Source organism: Centruroides sculpturatus, unplaced genomic scaffold (genome assembly GCF_000671375.1).
Source record: "Centruroides sculpturatus isolate CEXI.00-Female unplaced genomic scaffold, Cexi_2.0 scaffold937, whole genome shotgun sequence".
Taxonomy (NCBI): Eukaryota; Metazoa; Arthropoda; class Arachnida; order Scorpiones; family Buthidae; genus Centruroides; species Centruroides sculpturatus.
The window spans coordinates 81,195-101,861 of NW_019385362.1; the positions used below are offsets into that span (position 1 = coordinate 81,195).

Genomic DNA, 20,667 nt, shown 5'->3' on the forward strand with positions numbered 1-20,667 from the left:
GCATGAACTGAGTGTGGAAGAAGTTATGACTGAAGTATTCAAGAATTCTCAATGAGAAGAGCCTATCATTGTATCATTAGGTTGACCAAAGTTAACCTAATCAATACAGCAGGACTAGATGTAGACAAACAAAATATTGAGGAGTTACAGCAGGTTTCTGGTGAGAGCCTTACCAATGACGACCTTCAAGAACTGGCAGAACAAGGAATCCATGTAGAACTGGAAAATAGTGATTCTGAAAACACTACAGATTTCCTTAGTAAAAGTTTGGTAAGATAACCAAAATCGTTGATCAAATTGTAGCGAATGATCCAGATTTTGAAAGGAGTGCAAAAGCAAAGCAAGGCATTTTGGATGCGATCTTCTACTACCAACATTTGCTTAAGGAAAGAAAAAAAACGACAAATGAAACATAACTTTATTGCAAAAAAAAACAAGAACAAGATCTTTGTCACAAAAAATGAACTATTAATATAGAAAAAATGAACTAATTAATATATTATTTATTATACATATCTGTGTGCATATGTTTATGTGTTATTTAACATACAGGGTGCATAGGAAAGTCCCTTTAACCAGAAAATTCTTGCAAACGGAGAAAGCTACAGCTATGCAAGTGAGGTAATGGTATAGTAAAGCAACTACGCCTGACCTAATGCAAATGACATCAGCGCTCCTAGTGGCAAAATTTGGAAGAGAGGCAGTGCAAATCAAAAACAGATAGAGCAAACTTTCTAATTGGAAAGTTTTAGAGCATCAATTAATCTGAAAGTAGTGTATTAAAAATAATCTGTTCTTGGAGTTTGGAGTTAGAATTTTGGAGCTGTGTGAGAATAGAGAGCTTCACTGACTTCCAATATTGTGAGATGGTGCTTATTTATGGTGAATGCCAACAAAATGTGACGCATGCTGCACGGGAGTATGCCGTTCGTTTTCCAGCTGGGCCACATCCAAGTGAAGTTACCATTGCAAACGTAGTGTGATGGCTCAGGGAGACAGGAAGCACTAGAAGTCGTCCGTGTTCTGGCAGACCAGTGAGTGCAGGTATGCGTGTAACGCCAGAGAGTATTTTGGCATATGCACTAGCCCATCCACACAGCAGTACAAGAGATATCAGCATGGCTTATGGCTTAACACGGGCCAGAGTATGGCAAATACTGCATGGTCAACATGCACATCCCTATCATGTCAATCTGCAGCAAACACTGTTGCCTTGGGATATTGAGCGTCAATTTGATTGGTGCAACTGGGCATTGATTAATGTTGAAGGTAACTCAGATGTTTTGTCCAACATTCTTTGGTCGGACAAGGCACTGTTTCAACGTACCAGATTACTAAACCGACACAATGCCCACTACTGGGTGATGGAAAACCCCTTGTGAAAATCCTCAATGGAAAATCACTATCCACCAGACACCAAGTGCGCTGGTCCATTAACGTGTGGTATGGTATTTGGAAGGGTCGCTTACTAGGACTTGTGTTCTATGAAGGCACATTAAACGGACAAAGGTACGTCCAACTATTACAGGATATCATACCTGACTTTGTAGATGATATTCCCCTGTCTGTATTATGGTCCTTGTGGTTCCAACATGATGGTGCCCCTGCACACCAGACAGCTGGAGTGTGAAGCTTTCTCAAAGATTGTTTTGGACAACAAATTATCGGGTATGGTGGAAGTGTTGAATGGCCTCCACAATCACTGGACCTCACTCTGTTGGATTTCTTCCTGTGGGGTTACATAAAAGACCAGGTTTATGCAACTCCATATACAAGTCTGCTGGATCTACATCGTATTACAGTTGCTTGCAATAGTGTGACACTTTCCATGATGAGAAATGTGCATGCAAAATTAATCTCATGACACGCATATACATGAGCAATGGCAAACTTTTCAAACATACTTTACATTAACTTGTCATCACTGTGTGACAGTTTGCATTTCCGTTGTTTTTTGTGTGATGTTATCAAATTGTATTGATTAAGTACGTATTTTATGCAATAAATTGTGCGCATTTCTTTATACCTATGGCTATTCCTTTCAAATGTTTACACAAAATGGCGTGCATCACTTTTGGACATTTTTGGGTATACAGGCGATGATTTATCTTATCCGTGTGAACCACATGTCGTTTCATACTAATTAACTGATACTCTAAAACTTTCTAATTGGAAAGTTTGCTTCTGTTTTTGTTTTTGATTTACACTGCCTATCTTCCAAATTTCGCCACTAGTGGCACTGCTGTCATTTGCATTAAGTCGGGTGTAGTCACTTTACTATACCGTTACCTCACTTGCATAGCTGTAGCTCTCTCCATTCACAAGAATTTTCCGGTTAAAGGGACTTTCCTATGCACCCTATATATTGTTATACAAATTAATATAAAAATAACATAAAATTAAAGTAAATTTTTTTTATTTTCAGTTGCATGTTCCCCTATCCCTATTTATTCTATGTTAAAATGGCCTCGTTTAACACTGTTTTGTTTAGTGCTTTGTCATCTAGGAACACATCCCCCGCATTAAGCGGGGTCTTACTGTATTTGAATATTTGTTAGTACCAAATTGATAATAATTAAGAAAGTGTGAAATTTTTACAATTTGTATTTACAAATATCTAGGAATCAATCAATATAAATTAATTTTTGATTGAATTTCATAGTAATTTTTACAAATCACATTTAAATCATACCTAGTCAATCAGAAAATTGCACTCAAAGGGTTTGCTTTACACAAAAAGATATATGCATTGGATGCCTATATTATTAGTGACAAATTGTAGCTTATTGCTTCTTTTCTATCCATAGCAAATAAAAATGAATCAATAAAAGTTAAAGAACGAAATCAAGACAATACTCTGTGTGCCTGGTGGTAGACTGTCCAGCATATATATTACACTAGGGGAAGGAGGCTTCCTTGCATATTTCAGGTGTATCCTGGAAAATATACTTGCAGTTTTACGACTATTGAAAATAAACTAACTTTGTTTCATTTTTGCTAGTCGTATTTTCTTTAAAAAATGTTTTAGACAATTATAAAGTTTAAAACATATAATCATATCAAATACATGAATTTATAATTACAATAGAAATATTTATAATTTAAAACAGAATAAATTTCATGGTAAATTTTCAGGAATCTTTCTCCCAATGTTTCATGATCACTTGACTAGTAGACTAATAGGACTAAAATAAAAAAGTTACCAAAATAAAATTTCTGTGCAAGTTATTAAAACTAGTTGATTCTGGTGATTAAGATTTTAAAAAAGGGCTTACTTTAGTCTATTATTTTTGAACAATCAAATAATTGGTAATTTACAATCATGCATAACACTTAATTCTAAAGGACAGTTTGTAGACTGTTGTATGACAGTTCACAACTTAGCTGGTATTTAGCAATGCTAAACAATAAACACACCAAATTTTAGGATTGCTTTAACTCTGTACAACATATACCACAGACAGTTATTGAAATTGAAGAAAACTTTAATTAGACTGAAATATAAATCAAACTTGGATAAGAGCAAATTTTTGTTCCTTTGAAACTGGAGACACCAATAACTATTTGGGTGAATACAGTAATTACTTATAATTATTATAATAAATAGTTAAGCCTTTTTTCACCAATGACAAATTATGGAAAAGATGCTAATCATGTTTGAAACATAGGATTAAATAGTTTGTCTGTTTGTTTTCTAACTTTTAGGAAATACTTTTCAATATATTTTACATTACATTTTGGTCACACTAATCCACACAGCTTCTACCAGTCTACTAACTAAAATAATGGACTTGTCAACTGTACACTTGCAGCTCATTCTTTCTATGACACTGTTTGACTTAACAACAATAAAAAAATGGCTTCAAGGTGTAAGCGTAACCTTACCATCATATTCCTGTTAATCCAAACTACCACTGGTCTGTTAGTTAAGATTAGCAGGACCATGTTGTATAGACTAAAAGTGTCATTATTTTGAAATAATTTAATTAATTAATTTACAATTAGGTAGATTCTATAGATTACTTCAATAACTTTCATTTCAAAAATTAAATTCCAAAACATTTTTTATAGTAAATAATTATAGAAACTTCATATTAACAAAATTTAAAAATTGCATTTTATTACAAACTAACAGGTAGCTTTCTAATTTGGTCTTTGTCTACATCACTGATTATCAGGTATATTCAAAGCAGAAATATTCAGCTTTCAGTTAGTTCAGTAGATATTTTAAATTTGTAAAGGCAAATAATTGAAGTACAATTATTTTAAATTTCTCTTCTTTTAACACTTTTGCAAGAAAAAAACTTTGGTCATTATTGTTATTTGATAATTATATCATTAATATTTTCAGTTACATTATTTAGTTATCATTCATATAGTGCATGCTTGCTAATCCAAACTAATTATTCTATAGGTTTTTTTTTATTTACTCTTTCTGCCCGGTGGGCACTAAGAGGGCCTTCTATAGCAGGCCCACAATGAGGCGACCGGGTGGTAAGGGACGGGGCCCGACATATCCGAACAGATCACCCCCGAAAAATTCTCGGGGGTTTCCTTGACCCATCCGGATTTGATCCCGGATCCCCCAGTGTGTTAGGCTGCCACCTTGACTGCTCCGCCATCCAGCCATCTATTCTATAAGGTTATAGTAAAAAGTTCAGATTAGCAGGTTTTTGTATAAAGAAAAATCAAAAACAATTAAAAAAATTTTAAGTGTGTATTTGTTTGTAATCTTATTTGGTATCTATATTTAGGTTAAAATATGTAGTACATATTAATTTTACAAATTCAAGTTTTTGAAAAATAAAACATAAATTTTGTCTTTGGATGAAACAGTGAAAAAAAGAACAAAATTGATAAGGAAGGTTTATAATTGGAGATTATAAAATACTACAAAATGACCCGCATAAAAGAATGTCAAATAGTTTAAATAAGGAATTGGAGGCTTTAAAAAAACAAAATTTAATAACAGAAGAAAAATTTGGAAGAATTAAAAGTGAAAACAATTGTATATCAAAATTTAATATTAGAGTAAAAATGCATAAAAATCCACTTAAGTATAGACCTTTAATTGATGTAAAGAAATTGGGTGTATTATAATTTAGAAAAATTTTTAAAAATAAGCTTAATATATTAGAAATTTCAGATTATAGTTTAAAAAATGGTGATGTATTATTAGAAAAGTTAAATAATGAAAATATTATAATTAATGAATATACAAAATTGTTATCTTTAGACAAAAAAATATGTACCCTAGTATAACAAAAATATTGAAACTCTTTGCAGAAAATTAATGCTCCAAATTGGTTTATTAAATTGTGTTTGTTAATAATGGAGAATAATAATTTCAAGTATGGTGAAAACTTTTATAGTCAAACAGATGGGATATCAATGGAAACATATATAAGCCCAAGACTTGCTAAAATCTTTATGATAGATATAGATAAAAAAATTAACAATACAGTATTGAAGGAATAATATTTTATAATAGGTATGTAGACGATTGTATTATTTTTTATTCGAAGTAGAAAGACTAGTGAAGATTTAATTTTAAAACAGGCTAACTTAATAGAAACAAATATAAAATTTGAAGTTGAAAAAGAATGTAACAATTGTATAAATTATTTAGATATAACCATTCATAGAACTGATAACAACTTAAAATACAAAAAATTTGTAAAACCTATGCAAATACCAAGGGTACTTAATTATAAATCTAATGTTCCACAAGCTTTGAAATTTAATATCTTCAAAATGCATATTGATAAAATTAAAAATAGAACAAGTAAATTACAAAAATCAGGATATAGAAATAGAGCAAGTAATAAAAATGTTTTTACTTAATGGTTATACCAAAAAATTTTAGAAAAATGGTAAACTGGATTAATTGTAATAGCAATAAAACTAAAAATTTTGATAAAGATAAAAAATGTGTAAATTTAACATATGTACCAAAAATTTTTGAGAGTTAAAAATATATTAAAAGGAAAAATTAATCTAATACCGGAAAAAAATAATTTATTTAAACGATATTTATATCACAGGTCTGACAAAAAAATAAATTCAATGGAAGAAAAAGAAATAGTTTATTCGTTTAATTGTAGTTGTGATCCACCCAAAACTTATGTAGGTGAAACTAAAAGGACCTTAGGAACAAGAATAAAACACGCACGCACAATAAAAGGGAATTATGCAAATTCTGCTGTAGCAGAACACTAATAATTATAGTTGCCAAATAAATATAAATACAATAAATATTAAAAAGAAAGAGTCTAATAATTACAAAAGACAATTATATGAACATATAAACAAAGAAAGAAAGAAATAGAATAAATAATAATTTAGGAAGAATAATCCACCAATCCTGGGACACCATATTTGATGACATTTACAAAGAGCAAAGTATATAAATGGTTGATAGAATCACCTTATCTTGATGTCCTTTTTAAGTTTAAAAAAATTAATGCTTTATTTTATTTATACAGAAAAATGCAGTTATGTAAATTTGTAATTTTTGGAAATATAATCCAATTTTACATTATATTAGGATATGTGTTTACTGCAAGTTCTTAAAAAATACAGCGAGTGATCGGTTAACAGTTCAGATAGTGAACAGATCAGATAACGAACACTTTCGCAAAAGATTTTTATGTTCGGACAACGAACACATGTTCAGATAGCAAACACCTCACAGAATAAACACAAGGTGAAGAGATGCAAAACAATAAATACTGATTGGTCTCCTCTTGTCTTCAGGCAACAATTTGAAACTTTCCAGAGCGCGAGAGATGTCAACATCGACGTTCAACCCGGTATATACTGATCGGATAGTATTCCTCTGAATTTTGAAACTCTCCTTTGTAAATTCAGCCTTTTATTTTTCTGACAAACAATTCTTTTATAGTATTCACGAGATTGTCGGACAGGCACTTGTTAAGTTTTGTGTCTAGATTTATTTACGAAAGGTGAAAGTTTAATTGTCCCATCAGATATTCATTAACGTTTTAAAACCAAATTTCGAATTTCCTCTGGGCCTTGCATTTAAACAATTTTTTGTGGGCTAGTTGATTTCTGTTCTCTGAATTTTTTATTTAAAGAGAAACTGATATTATTATGGAGCCTAAAAAGAGGTGTGTCAAGAACTGTGCTCACCATAGAAACCAAGTAAGAGATAATAGCCAAGGTAGAAAGTGGGAACAAGATGTCTGATGTTGCTAGGCAGTATGGCTTGGACAGGTCTACAGTAGGCACAATCTTAGCTATGAAAGATATATCAAGAAGTCTCAAGCTGCTAATGGAATAGTGAAAATCACATCTGAGAAATAAAGAGCATTTTAGAGCTCATAATGGAACCTGAAACTGATCTGACAACAGAAGAACCCCAAGAACTCTCAAATGAAGAATACCAAGAAACTTGGCAAAATGCATTTTCTTTTGAAAAAGAGGATCAATGTCGATGTCTGCTACTAAAGATCTTTTGAAGAAGTGGAAGGATGTCAGAACAACGATCATCCAAAGTGACATCTAAATCAGAATAAGGTTAATGAGATTGGGGATCTCTACAATTACAATATTATTAATTACTTCTGAAAAATCCTGAAGAGAAGAGAAAAGCAATGGACATTGGACAGATTCTTTAACCCCTGCAAATGGGAAAAAACATGACTAATAAAAATGCAAGACTGCACATATATGTATTTTTACTGTTACATATAAATACACATAGTAAAAAAGTATATATTTATTTTTTGGAGTCTCCGGAATGAATTAATCAAATTCCCATAAAAACCTATGGTAAATCGATAATTGGTTAACGAACAATTCGGATAGTGAACAAAGTCTTGAAACGGATTATGTTCATTAACAATCACCCATTGTATATATATTTTATTGCCAAGAATTTATTTCATAATTAATATACAATATATCTTATTATTGCTTGTAGTGGTTTGTAGTAATACTGCTAGTGAAGGGTGTGTTAGCCCGAAACACATTTAAGGGTACAGAAAAAGTTACTACTACAGGTGATTTAATAAAGAAAATTTGTTTTTTCTGAACTAACTCTCATTATTATGTCAATTTTTAAACACCAGTGTAAAGTCCTATTCATGAGTAATGTCCAAGTAGACAATTAAAAATAAAATAAAAGAACAAAATTGGTTCAGACTAAGTGCAGCTCAGATTGGCAAAAGTACATGGTTCTCAGTATGAAATTCTGTTATCAAACATAAAAAAACTCATTAAATTTCTTCAATTCCATGCACAAATTATATTTAATTGCATTTCCAATAAAATTTTCCAAATATATTAGCTGATTACAGCTATCCATTGTATTTCATAACTGTGCACATTGCACTCTCTTATTTTATGAATAACTAGTTTTTATTCTATAAATAATTTACATTTTGGACAAATTAATCCCATTCTTTAATAATTATTTTATAATATATGGGTACACAATAATAGACTTTGATGTACCTGTGACGTCGACTTTGGCTTCTGCTGCGGCTACGACTTCTGCTTACGGGTGGCCATTTATTTCTCCAGTCTCTCTCTTCTTTATCAAATTCTCTATCTCTTTCAGTTCTTGCTTTCTGACGTCTTTCATTCACAGATTTCTGTAACAAAACAATTTTTAAAAATCACCAAGAATGGAATAAATTATAAAATGATAAAATGATTGAGGTATTAAAATCAAAATTTACAGCAGAAAACAATTATACTATTGCTAAGCTAATAATTCTTTTTTTTTTTTTAACTAGTGCAAAAAATTAATTATAATTAAATAAGAATAATGCCCAAAGTCTCAATAAAAGCTTTAATAGAAAAACTCACTTTTAAATCATCAAGTCTCTCACGAATAGTAATAAATCCAAGATGAAGTTTTCCTCCAAAATGATCTGCTAGACGTCTGTCATTATCATGAATTCCCAAATAAGCTGAACACACTTCACACACTCTTAACTTTTGTTGTTGGTAACTAGATGCTGGCATTGAATTTCTATAATCTTGCTGTAAAATATAATATCCATTAAATAAAATGATGAGAATTATAAATACACACATATACATAAATATTCCATACAAGCATCAACCAACATTTACAACAATATATTCAAATCCAGAGTGCAACAAGATTGAAAATTTGATGTTCTACAGTTAATGAATACATAATGTAAAGAAGGAGCCAGTTTGTTTTATTTACATTATGTATTCATTTGTCCTAATCCAGTTGTGCAGTTTAGTAAATTTTATCTCTACAAATCTTTATCAATGAATAGAATTTTATTTTATTCTATTTTAGTTAGTTAAGACAATAAGCAAGCAGAAAATAAGTTTTACTTTCTTACCATTAAATAAAGAAATGTCTAATGCCTTACAGGTTTACTTCTTTTAGTTTGTATTAGTTTTTTTATAATTGGTAAATACCCTAATCAACTTTCTTAATTACAATCATTGGTGGAAAGATAAGCAAGTGGTTTGTAGTATTTTAATATTATTTAGGAAACACACACAGAGTGAGTGGGTTACATCATAACAACATAGAAACTTCAACTCTAAGATGTAATGAATAAACTTGTCCCTATTTACAAAATTCAATTTAAAAAAAGATTTCTGGAATGAAGTATGCTTGTATATATTACTATATAGTTTTCAATTTAATAAGTCAATTATGTAAAAAAACAGACAGTTAAAATTTCACAATTAATTCCAATAATAATACATTCAAAATGTTAATTTTTAGTTTATTATTTTAAATTAGTTTTGATGCGGTTTGGCATATCACTAGAAGAAAATGCATTACAATTCTATAGTGTTTTTATTCTTTAAGAAAAAAATCTACACATTTTATTATTTTAAAAATTTAAATTTTACTAAAAAGCATTAATCAAAATATTTCAATTGATGGAAATTCTAAGAATTTTTCATTTCCCTGAAAACCTTGAAAATTGTTTTTCTACTTCAGCCATCATTCTTTTTAATTAAAACTTGTTTCAATAGTAATAGTAAAATGATACTATTACTATTTTTAGTAAAAATTAACATTTTAATAATTAGATTAATGTAATTCTTCACAACAGAATGAGAGATCATTCAGAAATTTTTACTAATTTCTTTTGCATATGAAAATCCACAATTATCATCATCATTGAACCTTTGTAACTTTATACCTGTAGAAATTGTATTATTATTATATAGTAGTGAAATACATTACTTCTGAACTTTCCAAAGTCATCACATCAATTACATGCATACATGTTTATAATCGTAACATCAAAGACATAATAAAATCTGTCCAAAATAGAACCTGAATAAAAAGGAAATCTGTCTAAATGGAAAAAATTCTTCAAGAACATTGACTATGTTCTTGAAGACATTCTATATTTAACATTCTATGTTAAAAAAGAACCTGTTCAAAATAGAAACCTGCCAAACCAGAAAAAATATTCAGTGCTGTGCAATTCTGGTTTACACAGGTTTGTATCTTCACAGCAATCAAACTGACTATTGACTTCAACAGATTTACTGCTCTCTGACAACACAAACCCTGAATGTTTTTCCTTAATATTCAAGCTATACAAACTGAAAGATATTTACTTACAAACACCCCAATTTTCATTTAAAGTAAAAATTGTACAAATTCTCTATTTCAAAGTTATTCTTTATAATAAAAGATTTTTAATTACATATTTTCTCACAAGTTTAGATTTATTTTTTGAGTTATTTATCAACTGAGTATTTTATTATAACAGACTAACTTATAATATTATGGTAATTATTGTTAATATTTCTAACTTTTAAATGTGTCCTATCAAATTAATTTTTTCAATTAGAAGGTCTAATTGTCCAATTAATGCAAAAAATAACTTCATAAGAATTGCCTCAAAACAAAATTGCTGTTGCTTCTATAAATTTCAAAGAAATTTTTGCTGTCATTTTGAAATAATACATAAGTAACAATGAATACTTAACAGTAGATATGTAAGTGAATAGTGATTAAAGGTAAAATTAAAATGCTTGATGTGCCCATGGTGTCACTTTCCAAGCAAACAATCTGCATAGATAAGGATCATGCAAGAGTAAGATTAAGCTCCTCTGGAATATATTTACAAAACATGTTTACAAATTAGTAATGATCAGTGCTGAATATTTGTTTTGTAGAAAGATTAGAGGGAATATTACCTATCAATCTATTATTTCTATTATTTAAATTTTAATATGTTCAATAATTATTAAAAATTTATCTGAAGTGCATTTTAATAAAATATAAATTCACTAGTATAATAACTTGACAATGTAGTTGTATGTGCATGCATTACATAAACATCGAAAACTGTGCATGGATTTTGTTTCAAATTATTAATCTTAAATGCAAATTGATGGTTATAATGATTACTAAATCAAGAAATAATAATCATATATATATCTAGATATGTTATATCCATTTTTATTAATCTCAGTAGATTTTTAATGATTATTTATCATTTAAATATGTTCAAAAATTATTTTGTAACAACAAAATTTTTGACACATAATACCCATCATCATATTCACAATTTATAACAACATTTATTAAATTATGTAAAAATATCTTATTTTCTTACATTATATTATTTGGTGAACTGTTGGAAGTCTAATGGTTAAATACAATTAGGTCAAATTATTATCTATTGATATATTCCCAACTAATATCTGCTATCATCACAATATTACTTTTCAACATGTTCACTGTCTATATTTCAATTAAATTTATAATCAAAATTTGTCATTTTTTTTAACAGTTTTACAAGCATTCCTGAACTATATAAATCAAATAGTTTTGTTATAAATTTTTAATATTTGTATGTTAGGCAACAGCTATGTAAACATTATACAGTAGAGTGTCATTTATCCGAAAGCCGGTTATCCAAAACATCGGTTAACCAAAAGCATTCCAATCGGCAAATTTAAATTTTTGCTAGTGCTGTGGCACTGCAATCTTTGGCTATATCTTGGGCGACTCCAATTTTTTTTTTTTTTTTGTTGATGTGGGTGTGTTTTAGCTGGCAGCACTGGCACTTTTGTATAGTGTTTTTCTGAGGACTGTGTGTCATGCTGAATCAAACGCTTTTGATATTAGATTAACTTCTAAAGTATAATTTTTTTTTTGTTTTTATATTTTTCAAGATATTTATTTTGTTTGTAAAAAACAAAGAAATAATTTTTAACGATACAATAGCCACAATTATTATTTTAAAAAGTTTACATTAGGCTTAACCTCGACGAAAATTCAATGCAAAGCAACACACAATGGATATTTCAACACGGGATAGGTTAATATATTTTTTCATACATAATCGGTTATCCGAAAAATAAGTTATCCGAACAACCTCAGTCCCCAATTAATTCGGATAAATGACACTCTACTGTAATTAAAAATACAATTACATTGATAGGTATCTAATCGGTAATATATCGATATGATCTGATTTTAAATGATTTTATTTATTTTGTTTATATCATGTCGTCAAATCAAGCAAATCAAATTTCATCCACTTTTAATTAAGATGGAAGGCTGAAATTTTGAGGACATACCTACATGTGATGACAATACATTTTAATGATGTTTTACGGGTTTGCCCTACCTCCACTCCACAATCTGATAAACACAACCAAAAGTAGAATTTAATCATTGTGTGCGCACCTGTCTGTGTTGATCTATCCAAGATGATGTTGACATCATGTTATGTACGATTTTAAACAATTAATAAAAACATTTTGTTTTTATTTTTATTGTTTGTTTTAACATTTCTGTTTGTATTGACATAATTAATCTAACAATCAGCTGACAAGGTATATAACATTCAGTTTTATTTTAATTCTTAGATGCTTTTATTAAGATAACTTTAAATTGAAAACATTTGTTGCTCTGTGCTTTGAATTCTTCCATATTGTAAAAATGCTTATATACTATTTTATAGAAAAAATATAAAATTTAAATAATAAAATATAATTTCAAAATTATGCCAATTATATCATCACTAATCATTAGATACATGTTATAATGCTATCATTACACAAATTACTCAGTTAATTACTACTCTTTAATATTCAAAATACTGTATAAGTTGACTGATAAGATTACATCAGTCTACAAAATAACACAAAGCAAACTACTATATATATAAAAATCATCTCCTTATTGCATTATAAAATAATAAAGCATTGTATTATAACTATTTTATAAAATTTACTTTTAATTCTTTATTTTTATAACTACTCATTTTGGTTTTCANGAAGAAGTGTAACACATGAATTATATGTAATATAATAAATCTACATTAATTTCACTGACATTACATGTTTGAATAAATATAGACTTCTTGAAGAAAAACTAAATAGTGATGGCAGAGTTGGTAAAGGTATCAGTCTGCTACTTTCAAGAGGGCCCAGATTCATGTCTGTGCCATCTCAGAGAATTCTAAAAGTGAGTTGATCTGAATGTGAATCCATCCCTTACCATTCCTGGTGAACCACAGAATGGAGAAAGATCACATTGCCTGAAGAACAAAAAAGAATTAGAAATAAAAAAAAATAAAATAGAATAGTTGTAAAAAGTCAAGAATGAAATCTCAAAAATAAAATATTTTTCTAATATGAAGCATCAAAGTTTAATTCTAATTTATTACACAGCAAAATGGCACCTGAAGCTTGATTTTCAATGTTATCTGCCTATTTTTGAAGATTTTATTATGTTGTTAATTTGGTATTTTTGATTATTTTTTATTGAAATATTTTACATAAGGTAAATATTTTAAATGGATAAGACATTTCACCTCAGCGGTAGCTTTTTGTTTCCGATATTCTTCGACTTCTTCCATCAATTTCAGTGATTCTTCCACATTACCTTCTGCACCTTGTTTCTCTGCTTCAGCTAACTTCTTTCCAATTTGTTCTGCTAATTCGTGAACACGATTCAGCTGTTAAAAGAAATTACTTTATGTATAAATGCTTTTAGTATTTAAAAAATTGCACAAATTCAATTACCACCTTATTGCTTAATGTATGTTTGTCCTTTTTAATTCTACACCACAATGTTTATTACAATTTTTTAATATAAATTTCAATACTTTCTGCAATGTAACTTTTCATTATATATCCAAGATTTTTATAATACACTCATAACTGTACATTCAAAAATAATGATTTTAGGATAAGTACTTATAGATATTATTCTATATTTCATTTATCGCATATTCAAAAGTATTCTTTTGAAATTTGGAATAAGTGTTTAGTTACCAGTCTCTAACTCCAAAATCAACTGATAACACTTCTCAAAATAAAAGTTTAGTACTGTATCATATGGATTACGTAAACCAATTTATTATTATTATTTATGATAAACTATCTTAATTTGTGTATGGATAAAGATTATAATTTTAAAAAATCAAACATCATTCACCAAATGTATGCATGAATATAGATTTTTAATAGTTTAATTGTAGGTGTTACAAATGTGAAATAGTTTTATTATATCTAACAAGGAGAGGTTATGATGTGTTCCATGGGAATTTCAATAATATTGTTTGTGTGGTATTGGGCAAAGGGAGAAAGTGCACTTCTCAAATGTTTTCAAAAAAAATCAGTTAAAAAATCCTGAGTGACTTATAAGTTTTACTTATAAGAACATTTCACTAAAGACCATGGTTTGGCAGTAGCATGCCTTACTCATATTTTCAATATTGCTGGTTCATGCCTTAATGAGCAAAATAACAATTTTTTTTCTAAATCAATGCAATTTTTATAATAAACAATTGTAAATTTCACAAACTCATACATTTTGTCTATTCATTTTCTATTAAAAATGCATTTTCTCTTCTTTAAAACTATTTTGTTTTTTGAAATTGCTGTATGTCAAAAATAAATTTAAAGTTTGTTTTTAAAATTCAACTAATTATTCTTTTAGTTTATGATTTTATTGTTCTTACATTATAACTTTTATTTTTACTGTCTGTCTGTTTTATTAGCTATGAAAAAAAAACATGCTTTTGATATAAACAATAGGAAACCAGAAAAGTGACATTGAATGATGATTATCATATGTAACAATGTGATGTTGGAAATTAGTTAATATAACTTCATTTTTTGAATATTTTTTAATTGTGAAAAAATGCCAAATCATCATATAATATTCTTACATTTCCAAATATAAAAAAACTTTGTATTTATTGTCTACTATGCATATGTAGCTAGAACTATTTCTAAGATTATCAGCACAAAACCTTTCTCACTAATTTCTAGCCTTATTAACTGGAGTACAAATGTGTACCCTAGCCTATTAAGAAGGCCGAAAACGTTTGTACTCCAGTTAATAAGGCTAGAAATTAGTGAGAAAGGTTTTGTGCTGATAATCTATTTATTGTCTTAATATGCAGAGAATAGTTAAACACAAACAATAAAACAATAGTGAATTTTAAAATTATGCTTATTACTTAAAGATAATTTATAATAAGTGTTAATGCAGAATTAAAATTTACCTTAAGAGTCACTTCTGAACTAAGTTCTTCTTGAGTTTCAGCTAATCTCCGTTTTGCTTGTTCAGTGCGACGGTCACATTCATTTATAAAGTTCTGAAGATGCTCCATTGCCTAATATTTTTGATAAAATAAAAATTTTATATTTTAAAAGTTATTTCATTAATGTAATTCCGTCATATTAAAAAATTATTTTAATAGACTAAAAATAACCTATGTTTAAGTATCAATGAAACAAAATGTAATTCAAAACAATGACTTAGTATCAGATATGGTAGATTACATATTCTTTTTTGAAAAATATTATATATTTAATATAATTTCACAGTGCATTTGCAAAGCAACAATTACCGAAGATAATTAATGTATGTTACTTTAAAATTCATTTTATCCAAACATTAGGAAGGTCCAAAAATGATAATTTGAAAAAGGAAAATAATATTCCCATTAACAACTATTAAAAATATTATAACCTTTTAAATAGGTCTAGTACAGAAGAAATTATAAAAACTTAGCTTTTAAGATACAATTCAAGCAGTTTAATAATAATAATAATAATAATAATAATAGTTAAAATATACTGCACAGAAAGTAAATAGGATATAACAAAGTGAGACATACATGTTCAGTACCTATCTTTTGTGGTTTAGGAAAAAAATTGCAAGGCAGATGGATATGTCAGCTGTGTAGAGAGGAATCTGTTTTCTAAAAGACACTTTTGGTGGCTTTAGACAAGCCTGTTTGATAAGTTTGTAATTCCAAGTTAAAATCAACAGATAACATGCAAAAGTTATCTGAAAAAGTTACAGTATCTAAATTTCTTGATTCCTGGTTGAATAGCATTGTCTGTATGGAGTTTTGCATGTTATATTTGTCTGTGCAAGTTGTTTTCAGGTACTGTGATTTTTTTTCCAATATCTCTAATAAGTGAATGCTAAGTTAATTGGCATATCTAAATTTTCCCAGGATAGCTAAGAGAGAGAGAAAACATCCTATCCAGGGATGTTTTCCACCCTTGCATCCTGGACTGTCAAAATAAGCAAATAGGTACTAAACACCCACAACCATGAACTGGAATAAGCAGACTGGATAATGAGTGAATAAATACATTTAACCACAAGATAAAAATTTGTAAAGTGTACAGCACTCAGGATTAAACCTCCCTTCTCCATACCACCCACCACCATGGCTGCTATGACCTGTCACTCGGTGATCCATAAAAAAATTGGGTAAATCATCATCTTACTTGTTTCCTTAATTGTTCTTAAATATATTATAGCTCACATTTCATTTCATTGTTTAATATTAGAAGTGTTTAGGTCTTTGTAATTTCCATTTTTTGTGACCAGAAATATGCCATAAGAACTTCATTCTAATTTATATCAACTAGCCTGTGGTGAAACTGGTTTCATGATTGGTCATTTTGTATAAAATCAGTTTTCAAGAACCTATCAATGAATGACATTATGTGAAAATTTACTGTATTTGAGTATAAAAGTGTATCTGTTGTTCCTGGTCTATGTATTCAAGAAACATAAGCTAAAAAGGATATATTGTTTTAAAATGTACAACTAGCTAGTATTAGAACTAAAAACAAAATTCACTGCTGTTCTCTAAATCTTAGATAGATAATTATTCACTTCTGTTCATCGGTCTCAGTCCATGTGTTTGCTTCGTAGTGGAAGGATCTTGCTTGATAAAGGAAATCTTGAGGTATTATCAGAAAGTGACTGATTTTATTGAAAAGAAACATCCCGAAAAGGTTCACACTGGCCGTATTGCTGCTCAGTTTAATGACATTTGCCTAAGTCATTTTAGAAACATTTTAAAAAGTAGGCAAAGCCAAACCTCTTTGGATAGATATTTTACCAAGCAACCTCTATCCAGTGAAAGTGCTGGTGGAAGTAAAGGAAAGAAAGCAAAAAGCAGTGAATAAAAATTAAAAAAAATATACAGTGGAACCTCGGTATATGACCTCAATCCGTTCCTGATGTTTGGACTTATACTGAATAGGACCTATACCAAACTAACCTTTTCCATAAGAAGTAATGTAAAATGATTAATCCGTTCTCATGTAAAAAAATGTCTGGCTTTAAACACCTCGCTTTCCTGGCTAGTTCCTGCTTGATTTTTCATGAGATCATCATGCATCTTTTTAGCTTTCTCGCAAATAATTTCTTCCGATACGCTGTCGCCAGCACACTGTTTTTCAGTTATCCAAAGCAAAAGCAATTTCTCAACATGATCTAATGTCTTCAATCTCTGTTTAGAAACTGATTTAACCCCTTTCGCAATGCTAGCAAATTTAATAATGTCTTTATTTTTCATGATTGTTAATATCGTCGTTCTCGGAATACGGTGTGCAACAGTTAAATCTCGAACATAGATGCTACCTTCATATTTCTCAACAATCTCTTTTTTCAGTTCCATTGTGATTCTAGTCATTTTTTTTATTTTTCTGTTGCCTTTTTGCAATTCATGATTAATAAAAATAATAAAATTTTACTTACAAATTAAAATCAGAAGAAATTTAACAAAGTTATAAATCATGACACCGCAAACGTCTAGTCTGGTCTAATACACAGATAGTGATACTTGTTCATAGATGGCGCGTATAATTGAATTAAGTTGTATACCGAGCAAAATTGTTTCATTCAAACAGGATGTATTCCGAATTGGACGTATTCTAAAGCAGACGTATACCGAGGTACCACTGTATATATAAAACAACACTAATTTTTTTTTAATCTTTTCTAAGTTATTTTTAAGTTATTGTTACTTTATGTTATGTAAGTTAAGTTTTAGTATCATTTCCCTTCTCCCTCTCCTCCGCCACCAGTTTACACCTCCACCGTCGTCTATCCTCAAAGGTAAAGTGCAAATAAAACTAACTTTTTTTATCAATTATTATTCTATTGTGGTTATTTATACATTTACAACTACAAAACACATTTTTCAGTGTTTTGCTTACTATAGTTATTTTTTTCAATGTATTACTTAGCTTTAATTTGAGTGTGTTTTTCATGTTGGAACGCATTATTTGGTTTTACATATAATCGTATGGGGAAAAATGATTCACCTTATGACATTTTCATGATACGATCTCAGTTTCAGAACGGATTAATTTCGTATCCTGAGGTACCACTGTACTAGAAAGATATAATCAAAGAATAATTGATATTAATGAAAAGATTTGTTTTTGAGATTCTGTTGGATGGTAAAATTTTTGATAAAAATAAAAATAAAAGACATTGTTCTAGAACATGAGAGAAAATAAAATGGTGATCGCCTAAGAATTTTAGAAAGCCTGTCTCTCTTATTTTTATCATTAATAAAATGATTTGTCAAATATAAATAGTGTGTAGTGCAATTAATTCCAACAAAATTAAAACATGTTACTCCTTACTGTGATACAATAAGTAATTCAGAGTGTAAAAACATTTTAGTACTATAATGATTATTTTAACTGAAAAGCATTCTGTATTAACTATGTATCATCAAATCCTGTATTATTATCATCAAGCATTAGATCTTATATAGAATGGAATCCTATTCCTTACACATCTCAGTAAAGAATATTAAATAGTCCAATCAGCACAGAATAATTTGAGAGAGGAAACAACAATGATAATATGTATTACAAATAAGCATACCTAATAATTTAAAAGTGTATTTGATGAGATAAGCATAAGAATAAGATAGTTAATATAGAATAAAAATACACTATCAATATTATTAATATAAGTGTTTCATCATTAGCATAGTTTTATGTAATTATTACATTCAAAATACATGGGTAAATTATATATAAATTTCAAAAATAATTCACTCTCTCTCTTCTCCATATTCCAATTTTTCTAAAATTTATTTCAATAATACTAAAATATCAAATATTCAATAAAACCAAACAACAATTTTTTCTAATTATTATAAAACCAAGCAACTATTGTATTGAAATTAATTTTTGTAAGCATTTTTTTTCTTCTGAAATAATTTTAAACTACAGTAGTTTGAGTGGTCTTCCGATACAAAATGCATATTATTTTTGTCAGATATACTAGACAGACAACAAAATAATTAGTAAAGAATTTCAAAATAACTTTTTCCAAGATTAAATTGATGAAAGCACAGTATAACAAATATATTACAATAAGTATAGTCAAACATCAATTTGGCAAGACCATTTTTTCTACCTTTGAAATTAGTGTTAAATGGTGTTATCATCAGATAACACCCATTTAACACTAAGAATTATATAAAGTAAATACAGGTTTGTGTTTGAGAGTTTGAAAACTGCAATTTGATGAAGATGACTTATGCAATGTAAAGCAGTTTTTATTTTTCCTTCTCCAGAAAAAATGTTAAATAATTTTTAACTATTAAATCAAAAAAGACAATTTTACTGAAGATATGAGACATAACTCTTATACCAAGAAAGATTTTATATATATTATTACTCCTCTAACATTTTGTCAAAGTTTTAAATGAAAATATTAGTTTATGTAAAATGAAAAAGTTTAAAAGGAGATATATTTAGATAAAATGAATTTTGGCTTTGTAATTATGTTTAAATACACTAATATTTTAATGATATTTTTTATTATTATAAATGGTTACAGTTTATGCACTAATTGCATAACAGATGTTTCCATTTCATAATTATAATATATAACCCTTTTCAATTACTGCGAGAGAGAAAATTCTCATTAAATATGCAAAATATCTACAAGTGTACATATTTAAAACTTAAAAAATCTGTAATAAAATAGCAACCAATTTCCAATTAGAATTATTCTCTTTTTAATAAAAGAGCAACGAGTAAGAAATAAAATTGTATGATAAAGTTATACGTTTGAAAATTTAAAGGTATAGGGCAAGAAAATTGTACATAGATTCTCAAATACACTTTTCATAAAACTCAATTAGTGAAGCCTGCGAAAGAAAAGCAGTTGTTTGATTAAGTAACAAACAGAATGTAACAAGATAGGCAAAAATCTGTCAAATCAATAAAAATTACAATAATAAAATGAAGGGGATAAAAAAGCAAAGCAATTAAAACATTTTTAATAATGATTTTATTAGTATTTAACAAACACTTAACATGTTTATTTCTATCATTAATTTTTCTACAATATAATATTTATATTAATAC

The 20,667-nt window shown here is 28.5% G+C and overlaps 1 protein-coding gene across 3 annotated transcripts in view; it reads right to left on the bottom strand.

The window, feature by feature from the left end:
- LOC111638112 (putative RNA-binding protein Luc7-like 2) overlaps positions 1-20,667 on the bottom strand; it is a 75,686-nt gene that overhangs the window by 4,928 nt on the left and 50,091 nt on the right. For all 3 annotated transcript variants that reach the window (XM_023383757.1, XM_023383758.1, XM_023383759.1), the window contains 4 exons: positions 15,519-15,629; positions 13,818-13,961; positions 8,836-9,012; positions 8,479-8,618 (listed from right to left, as the gene is read on the bottom strand). In XM_023383757.1, the coding sequence (XP_023239525.1) occupies positions 8,479-8,618; positions 8,836-9,012; positions 13,818-13,961; positions 15,519-15,629 (572 nt within the window). The remainder of the gene's footprint in view (positions 1-8,478; positions 8,619-8,835; positions 9,013-13,817; positions 13,962-15,518; positions 15,630-20,667) is intronic.